This window comes from Dendrobates tinctorius, unplaced genomic scaffold (assembly GCF_039654945.1).
Source record: "Dendrobates tinctorius isolate UK_male_01 unplaced genomic scaffold, ASM3965494v1 ptg000250l, whole genome shotgun sequence".
In the NCBI taxonomy this organism is placed as follows: Eukaryota; Metazoa; Chordata; class Amphibia; order Anura; family Dendrobatidae; genus Dendrobates; species Dendrobates tinctorius.
The window spans coordinates 25,243,830-25,268,535 of record NW_027361917.1 but is presented as its reverse complement, the minus strand read 5'-3'; the positions used below and the strand labels follow the sequence as shown (position 1 = coordinate 25,268,535).

At 43.5% G+C, this 24,706-nt stretch overlaps 1 protein-coding gene across 1 annotated transcript in view; it reads right to left on the bottom strand.

Annotated features, from left to right (window-relative positions):
* SOS1 (SOS Ras/Rac guanine nucleotide exchange factor 1) overlaps positions 1 to 22,606 on the bottom strand; it is a 176,346-nt gene extending 153,740 nt beyond the window's left edge. Inside the window, exon 1 of the mRNA XM_073557542.1 lies at positions 21,904 to 22,606. Within this exon, the coding sequence (XP_073413643.1) occupies positions 21,904 to 21,990 (87 nt within the window). The 5' untranslated portion in view covers positions 21,991 to 22,606. The remainder of the gene's footprint in view (positions 1 to 21,903) is intronic.
* Between the last annotated feature and the right edge of the window lie 2,100 nt (positions 22,607 to 24,706).

Here is a 24,706-nt window from a genome sequence, read left to right as displayed (position 1 = left end):
TCTATGGCCACGTCAGCGCATACGCCTGAATCCCGGGTTTAAAGGGGGATTTGGACGGAAGCCACGATGGGGGTAACCAAACAGAAAATGTGACAGCTGAGGTACTACATGGAAACCGGTGGCCAGAATCTAGGGTCTGTCTTCTGAGAGTGGGTGCTCCTCAACCGCGTGCAGACAGTCAAGCCTATGGCATGTGCTCACGTTTAGCATTTTCAGCAGATGTTTCTGCAGAAAAAAAAAGTTTTCACAGGAAAAACAAGCAAAATACACGGGTTTGACAAGTTTTTTATTTGTGCTTTTTTTCCCCCCATTCATCTGAGTGGCTGAAAAGGGCTGCAAAAACTCTGAAAGAAGTGACATGTTGCCGATTAGATTTGAAAGAAAAAAAAAATGCTTTGAAGGTTTAAATCTGGGAAAATAAGCAGATTGTGCATGAGATTCCAAAAATCTTGTTCACTTTGTTGGCACTGTGAAACTATAAATTTCCACGGCAAATGAGCAGCAAGAAGAAGAACATGAGGCAAAAACGCAATGTGCAAGAATTTAAATGCCTGGCTGGTTCGCGTATACTGGAACCCTGCAGAGTGGTTCTTACGATTTCCAGGAAAAGGATTACTAGCCTTAAGAGAAAGGTGAAATCCCTATAGACCAGGCAGATACGGTTTATTACCTGCCCTGCCTTCCTGATGGCCGTATACAGTTCAGGAAGTAGCATGATCGCCAGGGTAGCTCCAGGAGCCACGGGTCTCAGCAGCCCCAGGTAAGCTTGGCTAGATATCTCCGGACACATTAATAATTATTATTCCCTTATAAAAGGGATGTGATGGGGAGCACAACTTTTTTTTTTTTTATAAAAAAAAATAGATAAAAAGAAAAAATTATATACGGTATACTGTAGGGATTCACGCTTTCTTGAAGCTGCTTGGAACATGAAGCCACATGGTTTTTATGCCATTATCAGAATCAGGTTCATTTTTCCACTGGTTGCACAGTACCAAAAGAAAACCATAAATATAAATCTCTAGCCTTGTCCAGGCGCTAACTAAACAATATAGACGGCCGACACCACTGAGCGAGTCCCGGTTCGGACACAAAACAGCTATCATCCATAGCAACCAGTGATACTTGCAATTTGGTGCACACAGCCTGTGGAGTCTCTTCTCAGGGAGATTTCGGCTGGTCTCTCTCCACCTCCAACACAACCTACTCTCCTCAGCTCCCCTAGCGAGAAGCTCTACAATATATACACAAACAGTGCTCAGCGTAAATGAGTACACCCCCTATGAAAAGTAAGATTTGAATCAATACCTCAGTGCACATGACAACAATTTGCTAAATTTTGACAAGATTAAGATTCATAGAAAAAAAAATTTTTATTCCATAACGTCAAAGGTTGATAATGTAACTTTCATTACAAAAGCTTCAGTTTTACACAAATTGGTTGACGCAAAAATAAATACAACCGTGGGCCCTGGCAAATTGTAGGAGGGCCTTTCTGTGTATGGGCTTTAGGAGTGGCTTCCATTGTGGACGACACCCATGCATGCCATTTCTCTACAGTGTGCGCTATATTATGTCATGGGAAACTTACCCCGTTTTGGCTTTTTACTTCTTTAGCAAGACTTTAGTGAACTCACATGTCAATTTTCTTCAACACTTCAAAAGACACTCCTGTTCAGGTGTTACTTTCCATGGTTGGACTGATCGCCTGTTAGATGGTTGCAATTCCATCTTTGTTAGATTGTTTATCACTTTTACTACAGAATTCTGACTGATAGGTAAAGGTTGGCTTATCTTTTGTAGCCATCACCTTTCTTTCGCAGATTTTGTGACATTTCTCTTCCATGTGGTGCCATTGCTAGCAGCATGAAATGGGAAGGGGTTCGGTTTATAAAGTAACACCCTTTATAGTCACCTGTTTTATGAATTAGGCTTAAATATGGTTAAAATTTTTGTTAATTCGAATTTTGTAGTCTAAACTTTAGCTTTATTTTTAAAACTTTATTGGAGGTATATACATTTATGAAACATGGTATTAACCCCTTCACCACCTAGTGTTTTCCAGTGTTCGTTTTTTTGCTCCCCTTCTTCCCAGAGCCACAAGTTTGTTTATTTTTCAGGGTTAGGGTTGGGTTTAGGGTTTTTCCAAAAGTTACAAAAACAAATGACGACAATATGACGACCTAATTTTATCAAATTATGTGTAGTACCTGTGGGTTCAAAGTGCTCACTACACCCCTGGATAAAACCCTTGAGGGGTGTAGTTTCCAAAATGAGGTCACTCGTGGGTGATTTCTGCTGTTTAGGCACCTAGTGGCTCGGCAAATGTGATATGGTGCCTGCCATCTTTCAGTCAAATTTGTGCTCCAAAATTCAAATATTGCTCCTTCCACTCGGAGGCTTGTCATATGTCCAAATAGAACTTTTTGTCTACATGTGGGGTATCGCTGCACTCGCAAGAAAGTGAGTAACAGACTGAGGGGTCCACTTTTTAGTGTTATCTCTTATTGGGGCTAAAGAAACATTTTAGAGGTCAAGTACATAAAAAAAAAAAAAAAAAAATTGATGCTAAACTTTTAACCCCTCTAACTTCCCAACAAAATAAAATATCGTATGAAAAATTAGGCAGATGGAAAGAAGACATAAGGGAAATGTTATTTTTTAGTACAGCATGACTAATTGGTCTAAGGATATAAAAATTGAAAGTTTGAAAGTTAAGGTTTTTATTTCAGGCTTTGCGTCAAAAGCTGCTCCAAAAACACTCCCCAAAGATAGATTCTGATTTGGCTTGTATCCTAAGTCATACTACAAGACTCGTTAAAGGGTTGATTGTGACTTGTAGGATCGCTACTACCAATAGGTGGCGCTGTAGAGTAAAAGTCCTCTTTCTTTCTGAAGAGGCAATTTGCATATCCCCAAAGATAGAGCATTTCTTGAAGCCGTTAAAAAAAAAAAAAAGTTTGGTAAAGTTTTCTAAATCAGTCAAAACAAAAAGTGTGCACTTACCTTAGAACTCCAACCACGGCTGTTAACCAGCTAAATCCTGCTGTCAATCACCGACAGCGGGATTTACCATGAGCCAGCCAGAATCGGGTCACAAATCCTTTCCATCAGCATCTGTCACGTGATTGTGGGCTGCCGATTGGTTGTAATGAGAGCCGACTGTCTGCAGAAGACCCCTGTGACTGTCATTTAGATACTCCTGTGAATGCTGGCTTGTGGCTGGCAGTCATAGGGGATCATTGTTTCTGCTGAAGCACTGCGATGTAGAGCTCAGGTGATCGGACGATCGCAGCTTAGTCTCCTAAGAGCACTATTAATGTAAAAAAAAAAAAAAGTTTTTGGAAAAATGAAAAAAACAAAAACAGCCCCCTTTTAAAATGCACACACAAAAAACACATTTGTATCACTGCATTCAGAAGTGTCCGATCAATCAAGGTATAAAATATATTAATTTGATCGGTAAGCAGCGTAATGACGGTTTTCTGTAAAACTGTAACATCTATTGTATTTACCCCCAAAACGTCAGCTCAGGGAGCAAAAAAAATGAGCCCTCACAGCCCCTGATCTGGAAAAATGGCGAATTTTTAAACACATTTCAGAATTTTTTGTTTTTTTTCACCAACTAACATAAAACCTATACATGTTTGGTATCTGCCTACTCGTACTGACCTGTGGAACCATATTATCAGGTCAGTTTTACAATATAGTGAACATGGTAAATAAAAATCTCCAAACAATTGTGGAATTGCACTTTTTTTGCCATTTCAATGCACTTGGAACTTGTTTCCCAGTACACTATATGGTAAAATCAATGTTGTCGGTCAAAAATACAACTCATCCCGCAAAAAAAAAACAAAAACCCTCATATGACTAAATTGCCAGGAAAAGAAAATTGCTTATAGCTCTTGGAAGAAGGGGAGGAGAAAACTAAAACAACTGAAAAATCCACAGGTAGTGGAATTCAGGGGCTAAACATCACAATTCTCCAGACTAGAACCAGTCTGATCACTGGTCACTGTTCTGACAGCATGACGTCTTGTAGATCTACGTTTCCTGTACAGAACGTGGACGCACACTCGTAATAAGACATTATTTATTTAGAAAAGGTCAACAACCTCCCACGTGCGAGAAAAACAGACAATTCTGAAGAACGTAACAACCAACTGTGGAACAGTAGATGAGAGTGACCTTCTCAAGGAGCCTGCGATCTAGTAGAAACAGGCGGCCACTTCAATTTTAAATATGACTCATGGAGGAGTAATGCTGGAGGAGTAAGGAGGGAAGCAAGGAGGCATCCAAAGTGAGTATATAACACAAACTTATATGAAAGTCACAATGTATGGATGCATCAACATCTCGGATACTGTAGTGTACCATTTCTGACACTGATCCTACTGGTGAGACCAAGGGACAATGAACACGTTGAAGAAAAACAATTGCCAATGCAATAAGAAGAATGTAAAAATAATAAGCAAAAATTTGACGAACTGTGGCCGCAGGTCAGGACCATAACATAACTCAGGAGCAGTGTATACTACATATTTATAAAGTTGCCATAAATGGATATCAATGTATAAAATGATGACACTGGTGTCCGTCCGCCACGGGGCGGATCCAGAACAGCATTGTGGCTTCAGTTATGCAATAATGAATGAACGAAGCGCCAACAGCAAATACCACAACAAGAAGAAAAGCATGCAAGGAAAAAGTAAAGCTAGTAACCAAAACCAGGCAAAGAAGCAGAAAACGGGCCAAACTAAGGTCAGGAACTAAGTTCAGTATGCACATCTTCAGCTGCCTAAGGCAAGTGGTTGTGATTTCATGAAAGCTCATGCTCAGAATGCCCTTAAACAGGCTGCTGAAATCAATGTTTCAGTGGGTTTCACACCCCACTTACAGGCTTCTATGGAGATCCTGAAAAAAAATGTTAAAATTAAAAATCACAATTGGGATTTCTTTTTTTTAAAGCGCAAAATCCCAGCATTTCTGCATAAAAAGATGGGTAAAAGCCCCACAAGGAACATTTGGACTGAAAACAAAAAAAATCTGATCAGGCTGCTATTGCGTGTTTAAGTGCAGACACCTGCGCAGCACTTTTGCATGTGAGAATAAGATCATGAACCAGAAATCAAAACAGTGATGCTACAAAGTACTGGACGTCCGCAAGAACTGATGGAATGACAATAAGAAAATTGGTCCAGATAGCTGTCAAGAGTCCTACAGCAACATTAAAGGAGCTGCAGAAATTCCTGGCAAGTACTAGTTCTGTACTCTATGTGACAGCAATCTCCAGTATTCATGTCTGGCCAGTGGGGTATGGTGGTAAGACAGGAGCCTTTTCTTATGAAGAAATACATTAAAGTCTGGCTATAAACTATATAAATTGCCAAAACCTATATGTAGCCTGCCAAAAGTATGTGGAAAAACATTTTATGGTCTTGTGAGGCAAAGGCTGAACTTTTTTTTTGCATAATTGCAAAAGGCATGTTTGGTGTAAAGCCAACACTGTGCATCATCAAAAAAACACCATACCAACTGTGAAGCATGATGGAAGCACCATTATACTTTTGGACTATTATTCTGCAGCTCATATTAGGGCATTAGTCAAGGTGCAAAGAATTAACAGTTCCAAGTATATCAGTCAGCTGAAGATGATGAGGCGCTTCACATTTCAGCATTTTGCCAAATTTAGATGCTCCATGCTGATAGACTCCTACCCAAAAAGACTGAATGCTGTCACAAATTAAAAGGGCACATGAGCAAAAGTATCCGTTTCATGGCATACATATTTATGCGAGCGCAATATTTTAGCTGTCGGTTTTCTTTTTCCACCCGAAAAGATTTCAGTTTATTTTTCCATTCCATTGTAGATTATGGGTGACATTAACGATGGAAAAAGTTATTTTTATATCTACTGCATATCTTCCATTAGTACAGGCACAATATTTCTCAATACTGTCTTACAGAAAAGGAGAATGACTGTCTTAAAACCTTATACTTTACCTACAGATACTGGCAAAACACTTCTGTTCAAATTGCATTATTTCTCCCATTTACCCCTAAAAGAGGAGGAAAAAATGAGCTAAACAAGAGGAATATTTCTGAACAGTCTCAGCACTCCAGATTCATTCACTTTCTAACAAAGCTTTCTGGAAAATGCCAGGTCATGTGCTGCTTGGAGAAGGAAAAAAAAAAATGTCTTTTATGTTATGAGTCAACAGACTGACGCCTCATGGTTGAGAAATTAGATATGGGCACTTGCTCTTTTTGCTAGTATTGCTTTAGTTGCACTTGTCTAGTCACATGAAAGATGATGCGACTCCTAATCTGTACCGAAGCTTAGCGGACCTGATAATAAATCCAGTCGAGGGCAGTTTTACTGGGAAATATTGCTAAAGTGTGAATCTGTAGGAGACTGACACATTTGGATTTCATTAAAATATTGGGCGAAAGTATAATGCACATATGACGTTATGAGGCAAGGAGGTAATGGAGGGGGAAGAAAGAAAAAAAAAAGTATTTCTCAATTTGAGAACAAAAGAAAAAGTGTAAGGCATTTATCAATGCAACAAAAAATATGGCAATTAATAGGGTATTCCCATCTTGGATATTTACGGTATACCCACTGAATTTTCCATAGATGTCTGATGCAAGAGCCAGTCTCCAAACCACCGACCAGCAGGATGTCTCTTCTAGGTGGAGAATGTGCGGATCACCCTCTGTTCACTTCTATGGGAGTTAGCCAAGACAAAAGCAACAAAATCTCTGCATGTCATAAGGATTCCTGTTAATGCCGCCCTCTGGACTCCTGATGAACCGCAATCTTGAGGCGAAACGCGTTGAGAAAGTTGCCACAGATGGATACTAAAGGAAGTGCATTTATCTTTTTCTGCCCTGTAGAGGGCATTGTAAAGTACTGCAGTGCACAGGCGCCGGGAAAGGTCAGAGAGCCCCAGCGCCTGCACACTGCAGTACTTTACTCTGCCCTCAACAGGGCAGGTAATGTATGCCTGCGCAGGAGCCGAGGGAGAAGCAAGGAGGACATCATCGTTTGAAGATGGGAGGCGCCGGACGGGACGGCGACACCCATCGGACTGGACCGAACTCCGGGGTGAGAATAATCTCTTTTTTCTTATCTTTCAGGTTACATCGGGGGCTTATCTACAGCATTACAGAATGCTGTAGATAAGCCCCTGATGGCGGTGCCGGCAGCTGATAGGCGAAAAATAAGGTGACAGATTCCCTTTAATTGAATGAAACTGTTCTGCAGCACCCCTGAACGGCTACTACACAGTGTGATGGAGAGGTGGCGATTCACCAAAACCCGCTTTTTACATCTGAAGGCAATGCTGGCAGCTGACAAGATGAGAGTGCTTGGTGTCACCCTAACTAATCTGATATTGATGACCTATCCTACCTGCTGGTTTCACACATCCATGTTTCACGGATTGAGTGCAGACTATCCACGGGTCTCCTAAACCCAAAATTTACAACCTGGTCTACATGCCTATGAGCCTGTTGAGTTCACTTTATAAGACCCGGGGTCAGTACGTACAATGTAGTCCATACTTGGACAGTGAAAAACGGACGTGACACATATTGGATGGCAAGGCACTATATCTGTTATTAGTTTAGAACACTCTGTTCCTGGATGAAAAACCCCCTTTATGCAGCAAAAGCTGCATTGTGATTTCTTAGAGTCAGATCATCTGAAAGAACATCGGTATTTGGAAACGTTTTTTAGTATGTCAGATAAAAAAAATAAATAAATAAAAAACTAAAAGAAAAGTTACAAAATCTGATTACTACTACTGTTATAAAATCTGGGCATTTGCTGATGTATCAAGGCAAGCCAAGACAAAATAAGAAAATCAAGGTGCCCTGGCTGCAAAAAAAATCCAACCCTGCTCGTGTAACTGCACGAATACAGTCACTGCGAGATGCGACTGGCAGTACAACATTTGCAGCCTCAATGTTGTGAGACCACATTTTGCCATGTATTCCTTAAAGGGATAAATCATCAACTCCCTACCTCCCCACCAATCAGCTGATTAAACCTCCAGGCGCAGGTTGAGTGATGAGCCAAACAGTGGAGCTTCGTCATGGGTTCAGTGGCGGCTCCCAGGTGATGCAGAACTGCTCCTAATAACATGAATGGAGCTAAGCAGGAGAGCAGCCACTCAGATCCAATAATGCACCATTTACCCAAGCTGGAAATAGCTGACCGGAGGGTGGGCAGGTGTCTGCGCCCCACCAATCTGTTACCGAAGACCTATTCCAAGGACCCATCTTAGTAGAAAACTATTGTAAGCCTAAATATCAGAGACACTTGTACAAATTTTTGATCTTTAAACTCAACTTCTAAAAACAGCCATAATGTTTTTCCATTTAACAACTTAATTTTTCTTTTTGATATCCAGGTCCTTGATATGCCTTATAACTCTCCAGAAAAAAAAATCTCACATCAGGAAGAGACATACATCTGACAAGGCCTTTAGCGGTGGATATAAATATGCTTTAAAATTACTACTCATCAAAATCACTGCCAAGTAGAAACCCAAGCTCACCTGTAAGCTCTTTCCTAAATGCATTTCATTTTTTATTATGGCCAAAAATCTTACTCGTCGCAGTCGGTGCTGCGATTACTATTCATTTTGGTTTGGCCCTGGTATCTTGCTTTTTACAATGTGCTTAGGTGGGAGACATGCAGAACTGCAATGCAAATGCTCAATTCCTCATTGCATGAGCTCACCACTGCATGAGCCGTCAGCTTTGTCTCATATCCAATAATTCATAGGGGAGAATAAAGAACTCACCATAAAAGTGCTGCAGTCACTCCCCACCAAGATAAAAGGAGCGGACAATGGAAAAACAGTTATAAAGGCCAGCTGAGATTTTTCCACACATACATTGTATATTAATGTTTCTCGTATCAAGTAAAGATCATGGGGTCTAATATTTTTCTTGACTTAGACACCTTCCCGTAGGCCTTATCCCCCCACACACCCTCAAAAAAACGCTGCAGATTTCATTGCAGTAAAGTTACAGATTTCACATCTTCAGAAAAACGTTCAGATTATTCTGATCAGAGTTTGATGAGCGTGGCATCAGTTTCTCCAGGACAGGAAAAAAGTTTTTCTACCAGTCCGAAGGGAAAAAGAAAAAAATAAACACGATGTAGAAATAAGCGATATGCCACTTATTTTTGAGAAATATGCAATCAATAATAATAATAATGGATGGGACTAATCTTGCTGTGGATCTGCTGCACATCCAGAGCAGTAATCTCAGGGCACCTTACGGGTCTGCACTTTTAACATGTCAGACGTTTTTATCAGTGGAGGCTTCCAAGAGCTCAGACCACTACCAATGGTTAAAATCAAGATGTAGAAGTATTAAGGCTCATTCACATGTCAGTACTGCTTTTTGTTACATATAAAAGTGCAATCTGCTTTGTCACAAATAAGATTTTTTTTCATTGGACAGAGTGGTCTGTACAAAAATCACTGCCTCGGGGTAATCCTTGACTCTGATCTCTCCTTCAAACCACATATCCAAGCCCTTTCCGCTTCCTGCCGACTTAAACTCAAAAATATTTTCCGGATCCGTACAGACTGAATATGAGTCAACAGTGTGATGCAGCAGCAAAAAAGGCAAATGCAGTTCTAGGATGTATTAACAGAAGCATACAGTCTAGATCACGTGAAGTCATTATTTCCCTCTACTCCTCTTTGGTCAGACCTCATCTGGAATATTGTGTCCAGTTTTGGGCACCACATTTTAAAAAAGACATCAACAAACTGGAGCAAGTTCAGAAAAGAGCGACCAGAATGGTGACCGGTCTGCAAACCCTGTCTTATGAGGAAAGGTTGCAGGATTTGGGAATGTTTAGTTTGCAAAAGAGAAGACAGAGGAGACTTAATTGCTGTCTACAAATATCTAAAGGGCTGTCACATTGTAGAAGGATCAACTTTATTCTCATTTGCACAAGGAAAGACTAGAAGCAATGGGATGAAACTGAATGGGAGGAGACACAGATTAGATATTAGAAAAAACTTTTTGACAGTTAGAGTGATCAATGAGTGGAACAGGCTGCCACGAGAAGTGGCGAGTTCTCCTTCAATGGAAGTCTTCAAACAGAGGCTGGACAGACATCTGACTGGGATGATTTAGCGAATCCTGCTTTGAGCAGGGGGTTGGACCAGATGGCCCAGGAGGTCCCTTCCAACTCTACGATTCTATGATTCTATGATTCTTCAAACAAATATATAATGTGCTCTCAGTGAGAGAAACAAAATAGGAATCTTGTGGGTATGATACCTTTTAATGGCTAACAAATAATAGTGAATGATGTTATAAAGCAAGCTTTCGGGACTGCTTACGACCCTTCATCAGGCTGATATGACAAAATATTTGAAGAAACCTTATTTATATACAGTTTAAAGCACAACATTTCAATAAACAATGAGCTTGGAGAGAGAATCCTTAGGCCTCTTTCACACATCAGTTTTTTGCCGTCAGGCACGATCCGGCTTTTTTTTGTAAAACCGGATCCGGCAAAATGCAATGCCGGATCCAGTTTTTCCCCATTGACTTGCATTAGCGCCGGATCGCATTGCGTTTCATCCGTTTTTTGCCGGATCCAGCTACTTGTCTCATTCCGGCGTCTGGAAAAAACGGCTACTGTAACGTTTTTTGTCTCCGGCGAAAAAGCCGGAAGCGCCGGATCCGGCGCTTCCAGCTTTTTGCTACAATGAAAGTCTATGGGCGCCGGATCCAGAAAAAGACGGATCCAGCCACCGGATCCGTTTTTTTAAGTCTGCGCATGCTCAGATCCAATTGGCCAGCCCCCAGGAAACAGATATAACCTGCTAGATGGATCCAGCAAAAAAACGGATCCGTTTCTACAGTTCTCCAAAATTTATGCCGGATCCGTTTTTTCTAAAAATAGCCGGATCCTGCCTGACGGCAAAAAACTGATGTGTGAAAGTAGCCTTAATTAGGTACTATTAGATAGGTAGTGTGAAACGTTTTGTGACATCAAAGGGCTACTTGGAGGAGATAGCTCAGATATGGTAATGGGTCATAAAACCTTCTGACAAATTGAGTCCTGTGTGAATAGAATCAAAGATTGTAATGAATTTGTGTTCCCACACCCTGCGATGTGTCTGTGATTTAAAATTGCCTTCTAAAATGACAACTTTCATATTGCCTATGTTGTGTCCTGGATGACAGAAATGTTTAGCCACAGGTAAATGGTTTTTTTTGTCTGTAATTGTATGATGATGAGACCTCATCCTTGCTCTCAGTCTCTGTCCTGTTTCTCCAACATAGAGGCCACCCACAGGACATATATTGCATAGAATTCACCATATCCTACACAAGGATGACCGGTTAAAACACTTTTCAAAGACCCCCCCCCTTGCTATGTTACAGACAACCTCCCAATCTAAGAAACATCATTATCCAAAGTTCAATGCCCTCAGATTCACCAAGAGGAACATATCCTTGCAATGGGAGAAGATGCAAAACCTGCATTCATATAGAGACCAAAGACAAAATCCAAATTCCCAACACACAGCAGGACAATAAGATCCCCAGGACATTCACATGTTCCTCTTCCAATGTGGTGTATATAATTCTATGCAATATATGTCCTGTGGGTGGCCTCTATGTTGGAGAAACAGGACAGAGACTGAGAGCAAGGATGAGGTCTCACCGTCATACAATTACAGACAGACAAAAAAAAAACACATTTACCTGTGGCTAAACATTTCTGTCATCCAGGACACAACATAGACAATATGAAAGTTGTCATTTTAAAAGGCAATTTTAAATCACAGACACATCGCAGGGTGTGGGAGCACAAATTCATTATAATCTTTGATTCTATTCACACAGGACTCAATTTGTCAGAAGGTTTTATGACCCATTACCATATCTGAGCTATCTCCTCCAAGTAGCCCTTTGATGTCACAAAACATTTCACACTACCTATCTAATCGTACCTAATTTAGGCTGTGTGCCCACGTAGCGATTTTTAAGCGAAAACGTTTAAAATCGTGTACAGAACGCCCCCCATGCATTCCTATGGCATTCCGCACATGCTGTGCTAATGCTGCGCTTTTTTCCGCGGCAGAATCGCATCGCGGAAAAATAAATCGCAGCATGATCATTCTTTTGTGCGGAATCGCAAAGAATTGCCGCGATTCCACACCCATAGGAATGCATGAGAACCGCTTACTTCCCGCATGTGGCTATGCCCACCATGCGGGAAGTTAAGCGTCTCATGTGCGGTTGGTACCCACGGTGTGGAGGAGAGGAGACTGTCCTCCAGGCCCTGGGTACCATACCCCTGTAAAAAAAATGAATAAAAAAAATCGGTGTATATTTACCTTCCGGTGTCCCGCGCTGCATTCCCGACCTAAGCGTTCCCAGTAATGCCTTGCGGCACGGTCCAGTGATTACGTGGTCTCGCGAGATCGCTATAGCAACGTGAGACTACGTCATCACAGGTCTCGCAAGGCATTACTGGGAACGCTGTGGCCGGGAATGCAGCGCGGGACGCCGGAAGGTAAATATACCCCGATTTTTTTATTTTTTTTTAGCATTTTAACATTCTATCTTTTACTATTGATGCTGCATAGGCGACCTCAATAGTAAAAACCTGGTCACACTTGTCAAACACTATGTTTGACAAGTGTGACCAACCTGTCAATCACTTTCCAAGCGATGCTTCAAATCGCTTGGAAAGTGCTTGAATATCGCACACGAAAATCGCGGCAAAATCGCGATCGAAATCGCGATCGAAATCGCTGCGAAATCGCGTGGAAAAAAACGCGCGATTTCTGGGAAGGAGTCTGGTTTTTGGTGTGCATTTTAAAACGCACCGTGGGCACATAGCCTAAGGATTCTCTCTCCAAGCTCATTGTTTATTGAAATGTTGTGCTTTAAACTGTATATAAATAAGGTTTCTTCAAATATTTTGTCATATCAGCCTGATGAAGGGACGTAAGCAGTCCCGAAAGCTTGCTTTGTAACAACATTCACTATTATTTGTTAGCCATTAAAAGGTATCATACCCACAAGATTCATATTTTGTTTCTCTCACTGAGAGCACTTTATATATTTTTTTCTACTGGCTAACACGGTACCAACCACTTTTTCCGTTTTTCTTCAAACAAGAATCTGCAAAAACCCTAGTCCATGTACTAATCATCTCCCGCCTTGACTACTGCAATCTTGTTTCGTGGTCTCTCTTCTAACACTCTCGTACCTCTCCAATCTATCCTACACTCTCTGCCCAACTAATCCACCTGTCCCCCTGCTATTTCCCAGCCTCTACTCTCTGTCAATCCTTTCACTGGCTCCCAATTACCCAGAGACTCCAGTTCAAAACCCTAACCTTGTTATACAAAGCCATCCACAACCTGTCTCCTCCATACATCTGTGACCTCGCCTCCCAGTACTTGCCTGCACACAACCTCCATTCCTCACAAGATCCCCTTCTCTACTCCCCTCTTATCTCCTCTTCCCACAATCACATATACAAGATTTCTCCCACGGATCCCCCCCTACTCTAGAACACTCTACCCCAACATATGAGACTCTAGCCTACTGTGGAAACCTTCAAAAGGAACCTGAAGATCGACCTCTTCCGACAAGCCTACGGCCTAATCCCCGCTCCACCAAATCGGTGCATGACCAGCTCTGCCCTCACCTACTGTCTGTATCCTCACCCATGCCTTGTAGATTGTGAGCCCTCACAGGCAGGGTCCTCGCTCCTCCTGTACCAGTCGTGACTTAAGATTACTGTACTTGTTTTTATGTACAGTATATCACTCCTCACATATGAAAGGGTCATGGAATAAATGGCGCTATAATAGTTAATAAGTAGCCTGTGTGTAAATTCAAGTCTATAAATCTGTGAAAAGCTGGATAGATCTCGGATGCCATCCTTGTGCTCTATGTTTTTCACTGATCGGAGAAGATGGAGAAACTTTTTGTTTTAACTCATCAGTGAAAAAAAAAAACTGTTGAAAAACTGACCAAACTCGAGGACAGGCTCCATACACTTTCTATTGATATCATCTTCAGTCTGGGGGGAGAGCAGCACTTTTGCTCCCCTAGTATTAAGGTCTTAATATCTAAAATTCCCATGAATCAAGAATTCTGAGATGTCAAAGTTTTTCAGTGAGCGGCTGTACGGTGCCTGTCAGACAGCGTAATAGAACAACATTTTAAGATCTTTGCGCTCATTCTAACTCTGATCACATAGATCTAGTACTTCTCACATCTGGAAGTGACATACAACGTGTCAGTCTAGGTAATCCTCCAACAGCGAAATCCACAGCACAACAGTCTCCTGTCCTGGGGATTTGTTTCAATGCATCAGTGTAGATAACATGTATCAGGATGTATGAGGAGACACACGGTAAAAACTAAGTAGCACATTAAAAAGTGAGCTAAACGTTAAGCATTACACATGATTACATCAGCCCACATGCAGGCAATAATGTGAACTGTCCACAAGGCATCACAAAAGGAAGTAAGAAGCCGAGGGAGGGAACGCTGGTCTGATCTGAGTGTAATGTGCGTTATAGGGGGGTTTCCCAAAAAAGCCTTTTATCACATAACTGGGACATAGAAGGACTATGGAAATGGAATTAGGCTCACATGAGTCAGCATCACACATACAAAAAAACAAGACCAGATTCACAGTTTCATTTTTTTGGAATGTCACAGGCCAAATACTGTGGACTTATTTGTAACTTGGCACGGGCAGCAGGTCCCGACTATGGCAGTACAGTGACCACAGTGAAGTCATTATGCCCCTGACACAAACTGCGGCAACGCTTAAAGTCCAAAAATTAACAGTTTGCAGTAGAACGGTCATTTATTATTGAGGAGTTTAGACTTCCACAAATCTGGATCATATGCAACAATTTTTAAGGCTAAATAAAAAATCCATTAAAATGGTTTGTGCTATATATATCATAGAATGGTAGAGTTGGAGGGGACCTCCTGGGTCATCGTGCCCAATCCCCTGCTCAACGCAGGATTCACTAGACCATCTCAGACAAATGTCTGTCCAGCCTCTGTTTGAAGGCTTCTATTGAAGGAGAACTCACCATCTCTCTTGGCCACCTGTTCCACTCATTGATCACTTTCACTGTCAAAAAGTTTTTTTCTAATATCTAAGGCTGGTTTCACATTCGCGCTTTTTAAGCGCACGCACGGCCGGGGGTAGCTCCGCCCCCGAGCCGGCTCTCTGCCCGGCGTGCCCGCCCCTTCCTTGTAGCGCCGCCTCCTAGCGCACAGCGGCGCCTGCGATCGGCGCACCCTATCTTTAGCATAGGGTGCGCAGATCGTGCGCAGGTCGTGCGCTAGTTGCGCTTTGACCTGCGCTGCGCACTTTTGACGGTGCGCCGTGCGCGCCAAAATCAAATTTTTCGGATTTTGGCGCGCACGGCGCACCGTCAAAAGTGCGCAGCGCAGGTCAAAGCGCAACTAGCGCACGGCCTGCGCACCCTATGCTAAAGATAGGGTGCGCCGATCGCAGGCGCCGCTGTGCGCTAGGAGGCGGCGCTACAAGGAAGGGGCGGGCACGCCGGGCAGAGAGCCGGCTCGGGGGCGGAGCTACCCCCGGCCGTGCGTGCGCTTAAAAAGCGCGAATGTGAAACCAGCCTTACCTGTATCTTCTCCCTTTCACCACACACATACGTTTTTGGTGCATTTTTGACCCAATGTGCAGAAGGGTTTTTTTTTTTTTTTTTTTTTTTTAAAGCTTTTAAATCGACTCAGTGGTCAAATCAAATTGACAGGTTGCTTCCTTTTCCACGAGAAACAAAAAAAAAAAAAAAAAAAGCCTCAGACGTGTTTTCAAACTGGATGCTGGATTTTATGGCAACCATGACAAGGCTCTCATTTTCATAATACAGGCAACAAATGGAGAAAGGAATAAATGTGGGCCATTTCTGTATGGGAAGTATAAGCAGTCAGAGTACAGGAACAAGAATAGTTGTCATAGGGACAAATAAATAAAACTCTTCGCTATATACAAAGTAAAGGACCCCCTGGCTTTGAGATTTGTAGGGGTCCCCGTAATTGAACCCCCCCAAAACACATTTCTGACACACTACATTATTTATAACATCCTATACCATTTCAGACCTACAATATATGAATGAAAAGCAACAAGAAATTAGTTTTTACCCAATAAGCTACAATGTGATACTACAACTTACGGTACTGATCCACTCTGTCATACAAAAAAGTAATCCAAAAAGTCACGATCCAACGAAACATGCGGGGACACTAGCCACAGACATGAATTCTCCCATCCCATATGACAACATTCACTTTATCTGTACCATAAAAATACGATTGACTTTCATGTTAAAACAGATATTGCAGGATCTAACAATTTACATATAGTGTTTTCAATAATGCAGTAAGGATCCAGGTACGCACAAGTCACACGTATAACCCTAATGTGCACCCTTTTACTGCATGGTTGGCCCAAAACCCGTCCACATGTTGCAGTCCACAGACAATTTGTGCTATCTAAATGTATACTTGAAGCACTTCTTACAAATGTGACGTGATAGTTGCCTAAAAGGGTGTCCTCAAAGGCTTGCATCAAAGGTACAAATGGTGGGACACCCTCGACTGACACTTTGCTCAGATTTAGGTTGACATGCTTTTTAAAGCGACTAAATACCGTATATTTATCAATGATTTACAAGATTATATGTATGATCGATCCTTCACCACTTCCACCAATTATGAATAGAGGGGTCCAGAGCCCCTTGCATGAAAATACATTCTGAAATAAGTGTCTTTCATTCTCAGTCGGTGGAGCGATCATTGTTATCTATCATGTATTTAATGGGAACATCCATTTAAAGTCCAATTATTAAACCCTTTTAAATGACAATCTTCTCATTAAAATGCAATAACAGTTCAGTGAAAAAACGTGGATCTGTCACCAGATTTCACAGGGCAAAATGTATACATTAGATAGATCTCACACCCATACTTACTGTGAAACGTTACATTAAAATGGATGCTTAATTATATATACATACACAAATTTATACACACAGTAAATATATAAAGGCGGAAAAATCTTACAAAAGCATTACAATTCAAAATGTATACGTTATTAACCAAATCTATTAGGTCTTATGAGGCAGGTGTACTTACTTTGAATATCTGCCACAGTAACTGTACAATGGTGTTGCAAAATGTGGCCGCCTGCTATTATAAAACCAACTTTAAGAAAACTTTCAAAAAAGGATTATACAGCCGTTCTAATGCAGGTTTTCACAGGAAGCACACCAGTCTCACCTGATCTAAGACACCCATTTAATAACGTATGGTGTTTGTACTAGGTCATCCAATGACCAATCTGTTTTCAGTAAATTATCCTGACAACCAGTATATGGCCATCAATACATCTATCAAATGAAATTTTCACCCAATTTTTCTAAGATCCTGAAAAGAAAATATAGCTAGTTAAAACAGCGAGAGGTTCATCACTGTCTGTCTCTATATAAATAGCAAAATTTGGTCTCTGGGATATTGAGAAAGCTAGGCCGTGGACTGATGGAGGTTTCCCAAAACTGGCGATAGTCTTGACATAACATGACGGGTCTACAGTGTATTGGGTGTGTGATACATCCATTGTAGGTTAAAGAGACATCCATAAGACCAATTACTTAACATGTAAGTTTGGGTCATCAGTCGGGATCAGAAAAGCTAAGGCCGCAAGGCGACTTTGGCCACAGCTATTGTTTACAACTGGAATTCTGGCCCTAACAGCTCGGATTTTGTTCTTTTGACTAAAATATTTTTTTTTTTTTTTTTAACAAGGCAACTTTGGTTGAGCATCTCCGATATTAAAAGAGGCTGTCCACTAATTTTTCATTATTGACATTCTTAGGATAGGTGATCAATGTCTGATCGGTTGGGGTCTGACACCCCTGTTGATCAGCTGTTATCAGTGTCAGCAGCTGCCAGCTGGAAGTACTCACTTGCCGAGCTGCTCCATCTTCTGATAGTGGCCGCCACAGGGTACTGCACATCCGCCTCCTATTTCAGTGTTCCTCAACAGGTCATGTTTTGAGGATTTCCTTAGCATTGCATAGGTGATGGAATTCTTGCCTTTCCTGGTGATGCAATTATCACATGGGCAATGCTAAGGAGATCCTGAAAACATGACCCGTTGGTGGCTAAGTGGTGGATGTTCAGTACCCGGCCATTATATAGCTGATGGTGGTACGCTATGCCGTTACGCCCGCCACCTGGAACAGCTGATCGTTGGGGGTGTCGGGGGTTTCAGCCCCAATGAACAGACATTGATGACCAATCCTAAGGACAGGCCATTAATGTTAAGGCCTCAAACAACCCATTTATTGCTGCAGGACCAAAGTCACCATATAGCCCCAGTATTAAAAAAAAAAAAAAAAAAAAAAAAAAACACTCCTCCTGGCAAACATATCTGGAAAGTGACACAACTGCAAACAAGTTTGTGTATTCAAACTTCAGCTAGTATATATATAAAAGCTCCGAAGAGCCCAGTGCTGCCCAGGCATAGTAACTAACTGTGGTTAGTTATAGCAAATTATAATTATCCTCCATCCCATAGTCCCGTGCCCATATACCCATCATACATATCCACGATCCCATAGGCCCGTGCCCATATACCCAACATACATATCCTCCATCCCATAGTCCCATGCCCATCATACATATTCGCCATCCCATAGTCGAGTGCCCATATACCCATCATACATATCCACGATCCCATAGGCCCGTGCCCATATACCCAACATACATATCCTCCATCCCATAGTCCCATGCCCATCATACATATTCGCCATCCCATAGTGGAGTGCCCATATACCCATCACACATCCTCCATCCCATAGTCCCATGCCCATATACCCATCACACATATCCTCCATTCCATAGTCCCGTGCCCATATACCCATCACACATATCCACCATCCCATAGTCCCGTGCCCATATACCCATCACACATATCCACCATCCCATAGTCCCGTGCCCATATACCCATCACACATATCCACCATCCCATAGTCCCGTGCCCATATACCCATCACACATATCCACCATCCCATAGTCCAGTGCCCATATACCCATCACACATCCTCCATCCCATAGTCCAGTGCCCATATACCCATCACACATCCTCCATCCCATAGTCCCGTGCCCATATACCCATTGTGACATAATCACCATGGCAACCGTTATGACACAACCGTCACCACTGCAACCTATTAAGACATCATCGTCACCTTGGCAACCATTGTGACAGCATCTTTGCCATTGGAACCTATTATGACATTAGCGTCGCCATGGCAAACATCATGACCTCATAATGAGGGGCGGGCTTGATACACACACTTTTTCCCCATTATGTAGATAGGGGCAAAATTGTTTGGTGAATTGGAATGCGCGGGGTTAAAATTAATTTTTCGCCTCACAACATAGCCTAAGACGCTCTCGGGGTCCAGACGTGTGACTGTGCCAAATTTTATGGCTATAGCTGCCACGGTGCGGATGCCAATCCCGGACATACACACACACACCCACCCACATTGAGCTTTATATATTAAGACTAGCTGAAGAGCCCGGCGCTGCCCGGGCATAGTAACTAACTGTGGTTAGTTATAGCAAATTATAATTATCCTCCATCCCATAGTCCTGTGCCCATATACCCATCATACATATCCTCCATCCCATAGTCCCATGCCCATATACCCATCATACATATTCGCCATCCCATAGGCCCATACCCATATACCCATCACACATCCTCCATCCCATAGGCCCATGCCCATATACCCATCATACATATTCGCCATCCCATAGGCCCATACCCATATACCCATCACACATCCTCCATCCCATAGTCCTGTGCCCATATACCCATCATACATATTCGCCATTCCATAGTGGAGTGCCCATATACCCATCACACATCCTTCATCTCATAGTCCCATGCCCATATACCCATCATACACATCCTCCATCCCAGTCGAGTGCCCATATACCCATCACACATCCTCCATCCCATAGTCCCGTGCCCATATACCCGTCATACATACTCTCCATCCCATAGTCCCGTGCCCATATACCCGTCATACATATCCACCTTCCCATAGTCCCGTGCCCATATACCCATAACACATCCTCCATCCCAGTCCAGTGCCCATATACCCATCTTACATATCCTCCATCCCACAGTCCAGTGCCCATATTCCCATCCACACGTCCTCCATCCCATAGTCAACCATTATGACATCATAATGAGCGGCGGGGCTTGATGACATCAGCGTCGCCATGGCAACCATTGTGACATCATGAGGGGCGGGGCTTGATACACACTTTTTCCCCATTATGTAGACAGGGGCAAAATTGTTTGGTGAATTGGAACGCGCGGGGTTAAAATTTCGCCTCAAAACATAGCCTATGACGCTCTCGGGGTCCAGACGTGTGACTGTGCCAAATTTTGTGGCTGTAGCTGCGACGGTGCGGATGCCTATCCCGGACATACACACACACACTTGAGCTTTATATATTAGATATATATATTTCATAGGATCGTAAAAAGGGTCGTCGACAGAGAGTACATTTTTGGTAAGCGGCACCGTTTGCAAAAGACTATCGAGGTATAATGCACACCTTGGTAGGATTCGGCTCCGCTTGCTGGTTCCAGTAGTCATCACATGGCTGTCAGCGATTTGCTCGCAGTCGGGTGGCCTGCAGACTAGAGTCTCTGCCGCTTCTCAATAGAATACTGGGTAAGTGGCTGAAGTCGGCACGTGAGCGTCTAGTAAAATCCTATCGCACACCTGCGGCAGCGTGACGACCGCCAGAAACTGCGAGTGAGGCCACATCCCTAACACTGTGCGCACTACACAGGATCCGGCTGCACAGCGCGCCGAACATTTATTTGGGGGTGAACACTCCCTTTAAACTCCAAGTGATGAAAAAAGGTTTTCAATCCAGCAAAGTAAATTAAAAGCAAAACTTGTTCATTGTGATTTTATTAAAATAGTAACATGGTCATTAAAAAAAAAAACACCTCGGCATTTCGAGTCTAGCCGACTTAATCGTAGATATATCTTGACTCGAAAAGCTGCAGGTATTTTTGATGCCCATGCTGCCGTGTTAATCAAGTCACAATGAAGAATTTTTGAACAAAGCTGCTTGACACCTCCCAGGAGAGGAGGCCCAGGAACAGACTGAGCACACGTAGGTGTCAGGTGAGCTGCATCCACAAACGTTCTTACACCCCATAGACTCCTTACAGATCAGTGCCACACCAGTCTCCAAAGAGACTGCTCAGAAGCATGCACCTTCTCCGTGAGTGTGCGCGCAGAGAATCCAGCCCATACTCCACTTAGAGCACTCTCGGGGAGCTGGTGAGGGCTGCTGAGCTCTCTTTTCTTTGCTCAGTGTGGGTCTCATAATCAGGACCACCGCTGATCTGTAGGAGACTTAAAGGGGATGTCCATCCCTGACTTTTCAACAGTCTGTGTGGTTTCTAAGGACAGGGATCCCATGGACGTACAGGGAGTTTACATTCCTACAAAATAGAAAACACGAGTTTAGTGACAGCGTCTTAGTCCATCTTACACACCGTGAAACCATAAGTCGGAGAGAAGCACATCACATGACGCACAGATTGCTTCCCCGCAGGGACCAATCAGATTACGTCTTTCACTTTCTGACCTCCAATCGAAAAATGAAAGCCGTGATCTAACTGGCTGTAATAAAGACCAGCTCTGCCATTGGCTGCGGGACACGGGGTATCGGAGACTATGGCAGATTTATGGTGGGGCATAGAGGCCGGGAATGTCTTACCTTCTTCAGGGAGGACACCAGCAGATTCCGCCACTTGGGGGCATTCTCTTCACTGAAGAAGTCGTACTGGAGCTGGGGCGCCTGCATGGCTGGACGGGGCCTGCAGCACACTGGCACCTGCAGGAGCTTGCTCCACGAGCGCTGTCACACGGCCCACAAGAGCGGGTCCCTTTAAGAGGAGGCAGCAGCGGTCAGGATTAAGGCAGCCGATCGTCCGTGCACAGAGCGCCCCCTACTAGGGGCAGCATATGGAGGGGACACGCAGCGCCCCTGTGCGGGCAGATGGGGGGCGGCGGCCTGCACATATATGACAGCTGTGTGCAGACATGCAGCACACACGGGCGCCGCGGACCGTCACCCCACGACCGCTCCGGCGAGAAAGGAGGCCGCGGCCCTGACAGCGCCAATGACAACCGAATCACCGGCAGCTCATCTCCGCCCCGGTGCATGGACGGTGCAGGCGTCACAGGGAGACCCCAGCGCCCCCGCCGGCCGTGTGAGCGGAGACACCCCAGCTCCCTCCTCTCGGCCTGCCGCCCAGGCCGCCTTCCCGTGTCCGGCAGGCGCCGGTGTTGTGGCCGGAAGCCGCTCGCGGCGTCACTCAGGTGTTGTTGTTATTGTTGTTTATTTCCCCCTGCGTTCTCTCCCGACAGTTGCGCTCAGCGGCCGTTGGAAGAGGCTCGCACCGCGCCTGCGCGCTGCTGGGAGGACAGAAGAGCTGCCTGCCACTAACACGTGATTAGCCTGTCTAGCCACACCCCCGTCCTCAGCTCGAGCAGCAACACAATGTTTTTTTTTTCTCCATGCAACTTTATTACTATTGCGGCTGATCGTACATAACATGGCAGACACTTCCCGGGAATGTGACTGTGTACATTGTAGCGAAGTCACAGCAAATGCTGAGGAGCAGAGGATAGAAGCGCTGGTAATGTCATAGGAGAGGGAAAAGCAATGTCTACCCATACATGCATCATAGATTAGCTGTATAATATACAGAATATACCGATACATGCACCATATTATTATTATTATTTATTGTTATAGCGCCATTTATTCCATGGCGCTTTACATGTGAGGGGGGTATACATAAAAACAAGTACAATAATCTTAAACAATACAAGTCATAACTGGTACAGGATGAGAGAGGACCCTGCCCGCGAGGGCTCACAATCTTCAAGGGATGGGTGGTAATACAGTAGGCGAGGGTAGAGCTGGTCGTGCAGCGGTTTGGTCGATCGGTGGTTACTGCAGGTTATAGGCTTGTCGGAAGAGGTGGGTCTTCAGGCTCTTTTTGAAGGTTTCGATGGTAGGTGAGAGTCTGATATGTTGTGGTAGAGAGTTCCAGAGTAGAGGTGATGCGCGAGAGAAATCTTGTATGCGATTGTGGGAAGAGGAGATAAGAGGGGAGTAGAGAAGGAGATCTTGTGAGGATCGGAGGTTGCGTGCAGGAAAGTACCGGGAGACGAGGTCACAGATGTATGGAGGAGACAAGTTGTGGATGGCTTTGTATGTCATGGTTAGGGTTTTGTAATGGAGTCTCTGGGCAATTGGGAGCCAGTGAAGGGATTGACAGAGGGGAGAAGCTGGGGAATAGCGGGGGGACAGGTGGATTAGTCGGGCAGCAGAGTTTAGAATAGATTGGAGGGGGTGCGAGAGTGTTTGAGGGGAGGCCGCAGAGCATGAGGTTGCAGTAGTCAAGGCGAGAGATGATATGCCATATGCCTTACATAATCGACAGTGCATCATATATACAGGCCTGAACATTGACAATGCAACACACAGAAGGAAAAGTCATGGAATTCCGGAAATCGCAGGATAGATGGCCATGTTACGGATTCGCAAATTCAATCGCAGCAGTTCCCACACTTACAGCTTCATCACAGAGGAATGTTCTGCCACACTGAATGCACCTGGGCAGGAAAATCATCACGATCCAATGCTGGCAGCTCCCTTTGCAATTGCAGAAAGATGACATCTTAGATGTGTTCCATGGGAATCAAATCTGGCAATGCTGCAGGCCACATTAGCATATATAAAGAGGTTTTACCCACAAATAAAAGTACATTTTAATCAATAGATCTTGGAAGAATAATAACTTCTACAATTGGATGTGTTAATAAATAGTGTTCCGGTGCGGAGATAATCTTATAAATGTGCCCCTGCTGTGTACTGTGTAATAGCTGTGTCTGACTTTGCAGGGACATGGCCTGTTCATAGCACATCTCCTGGGCAGGTGAGGAAGCAAAAGAGAGGATACAGACAGGACAGCAGGGGATCACAGCTGATTTGTTTCTGTGAGGGAAAATAGGTTTTTAAAGAAGGAAATGTTTTACCTCACAGAAAGCAGCAGCTGTAATCCCATGCTGTCCTGTCTTTATCCCCTCTTTTGCCTTCTCTCCGGCCCAGGAGCTATGGTATGATCAGACCATGTTCCTGCACGAGTGGAACGAAGAGAGGTGAGTATTGTATTTTTTTTTTTTTTTTAAAATCAGTGGCTGGTGGCCATAATAGAGTGTGGAGGACAATGGGGGAGCATAAGGCCATGTGCACACGATGCGGATATATAGCGGATCCGCAGCGGATTTTACCGCACAGAAACGTTGCATATCCACATTGTGATGTACAGTAGCTTTAAAATGAATGAAAAAAAAAAACGCTGTGCAGACGCTGCGGATTTTTCCTGCGGTACAAAATCCACAGCATGTTACTTCTTTTGTGCGGTTTTCTATCTCCCCTGTCACCAAATCCGCAGGGGGAAACTGCACAAAAACCACAAGAAAACCGCACAAAAACCGCATGAAAA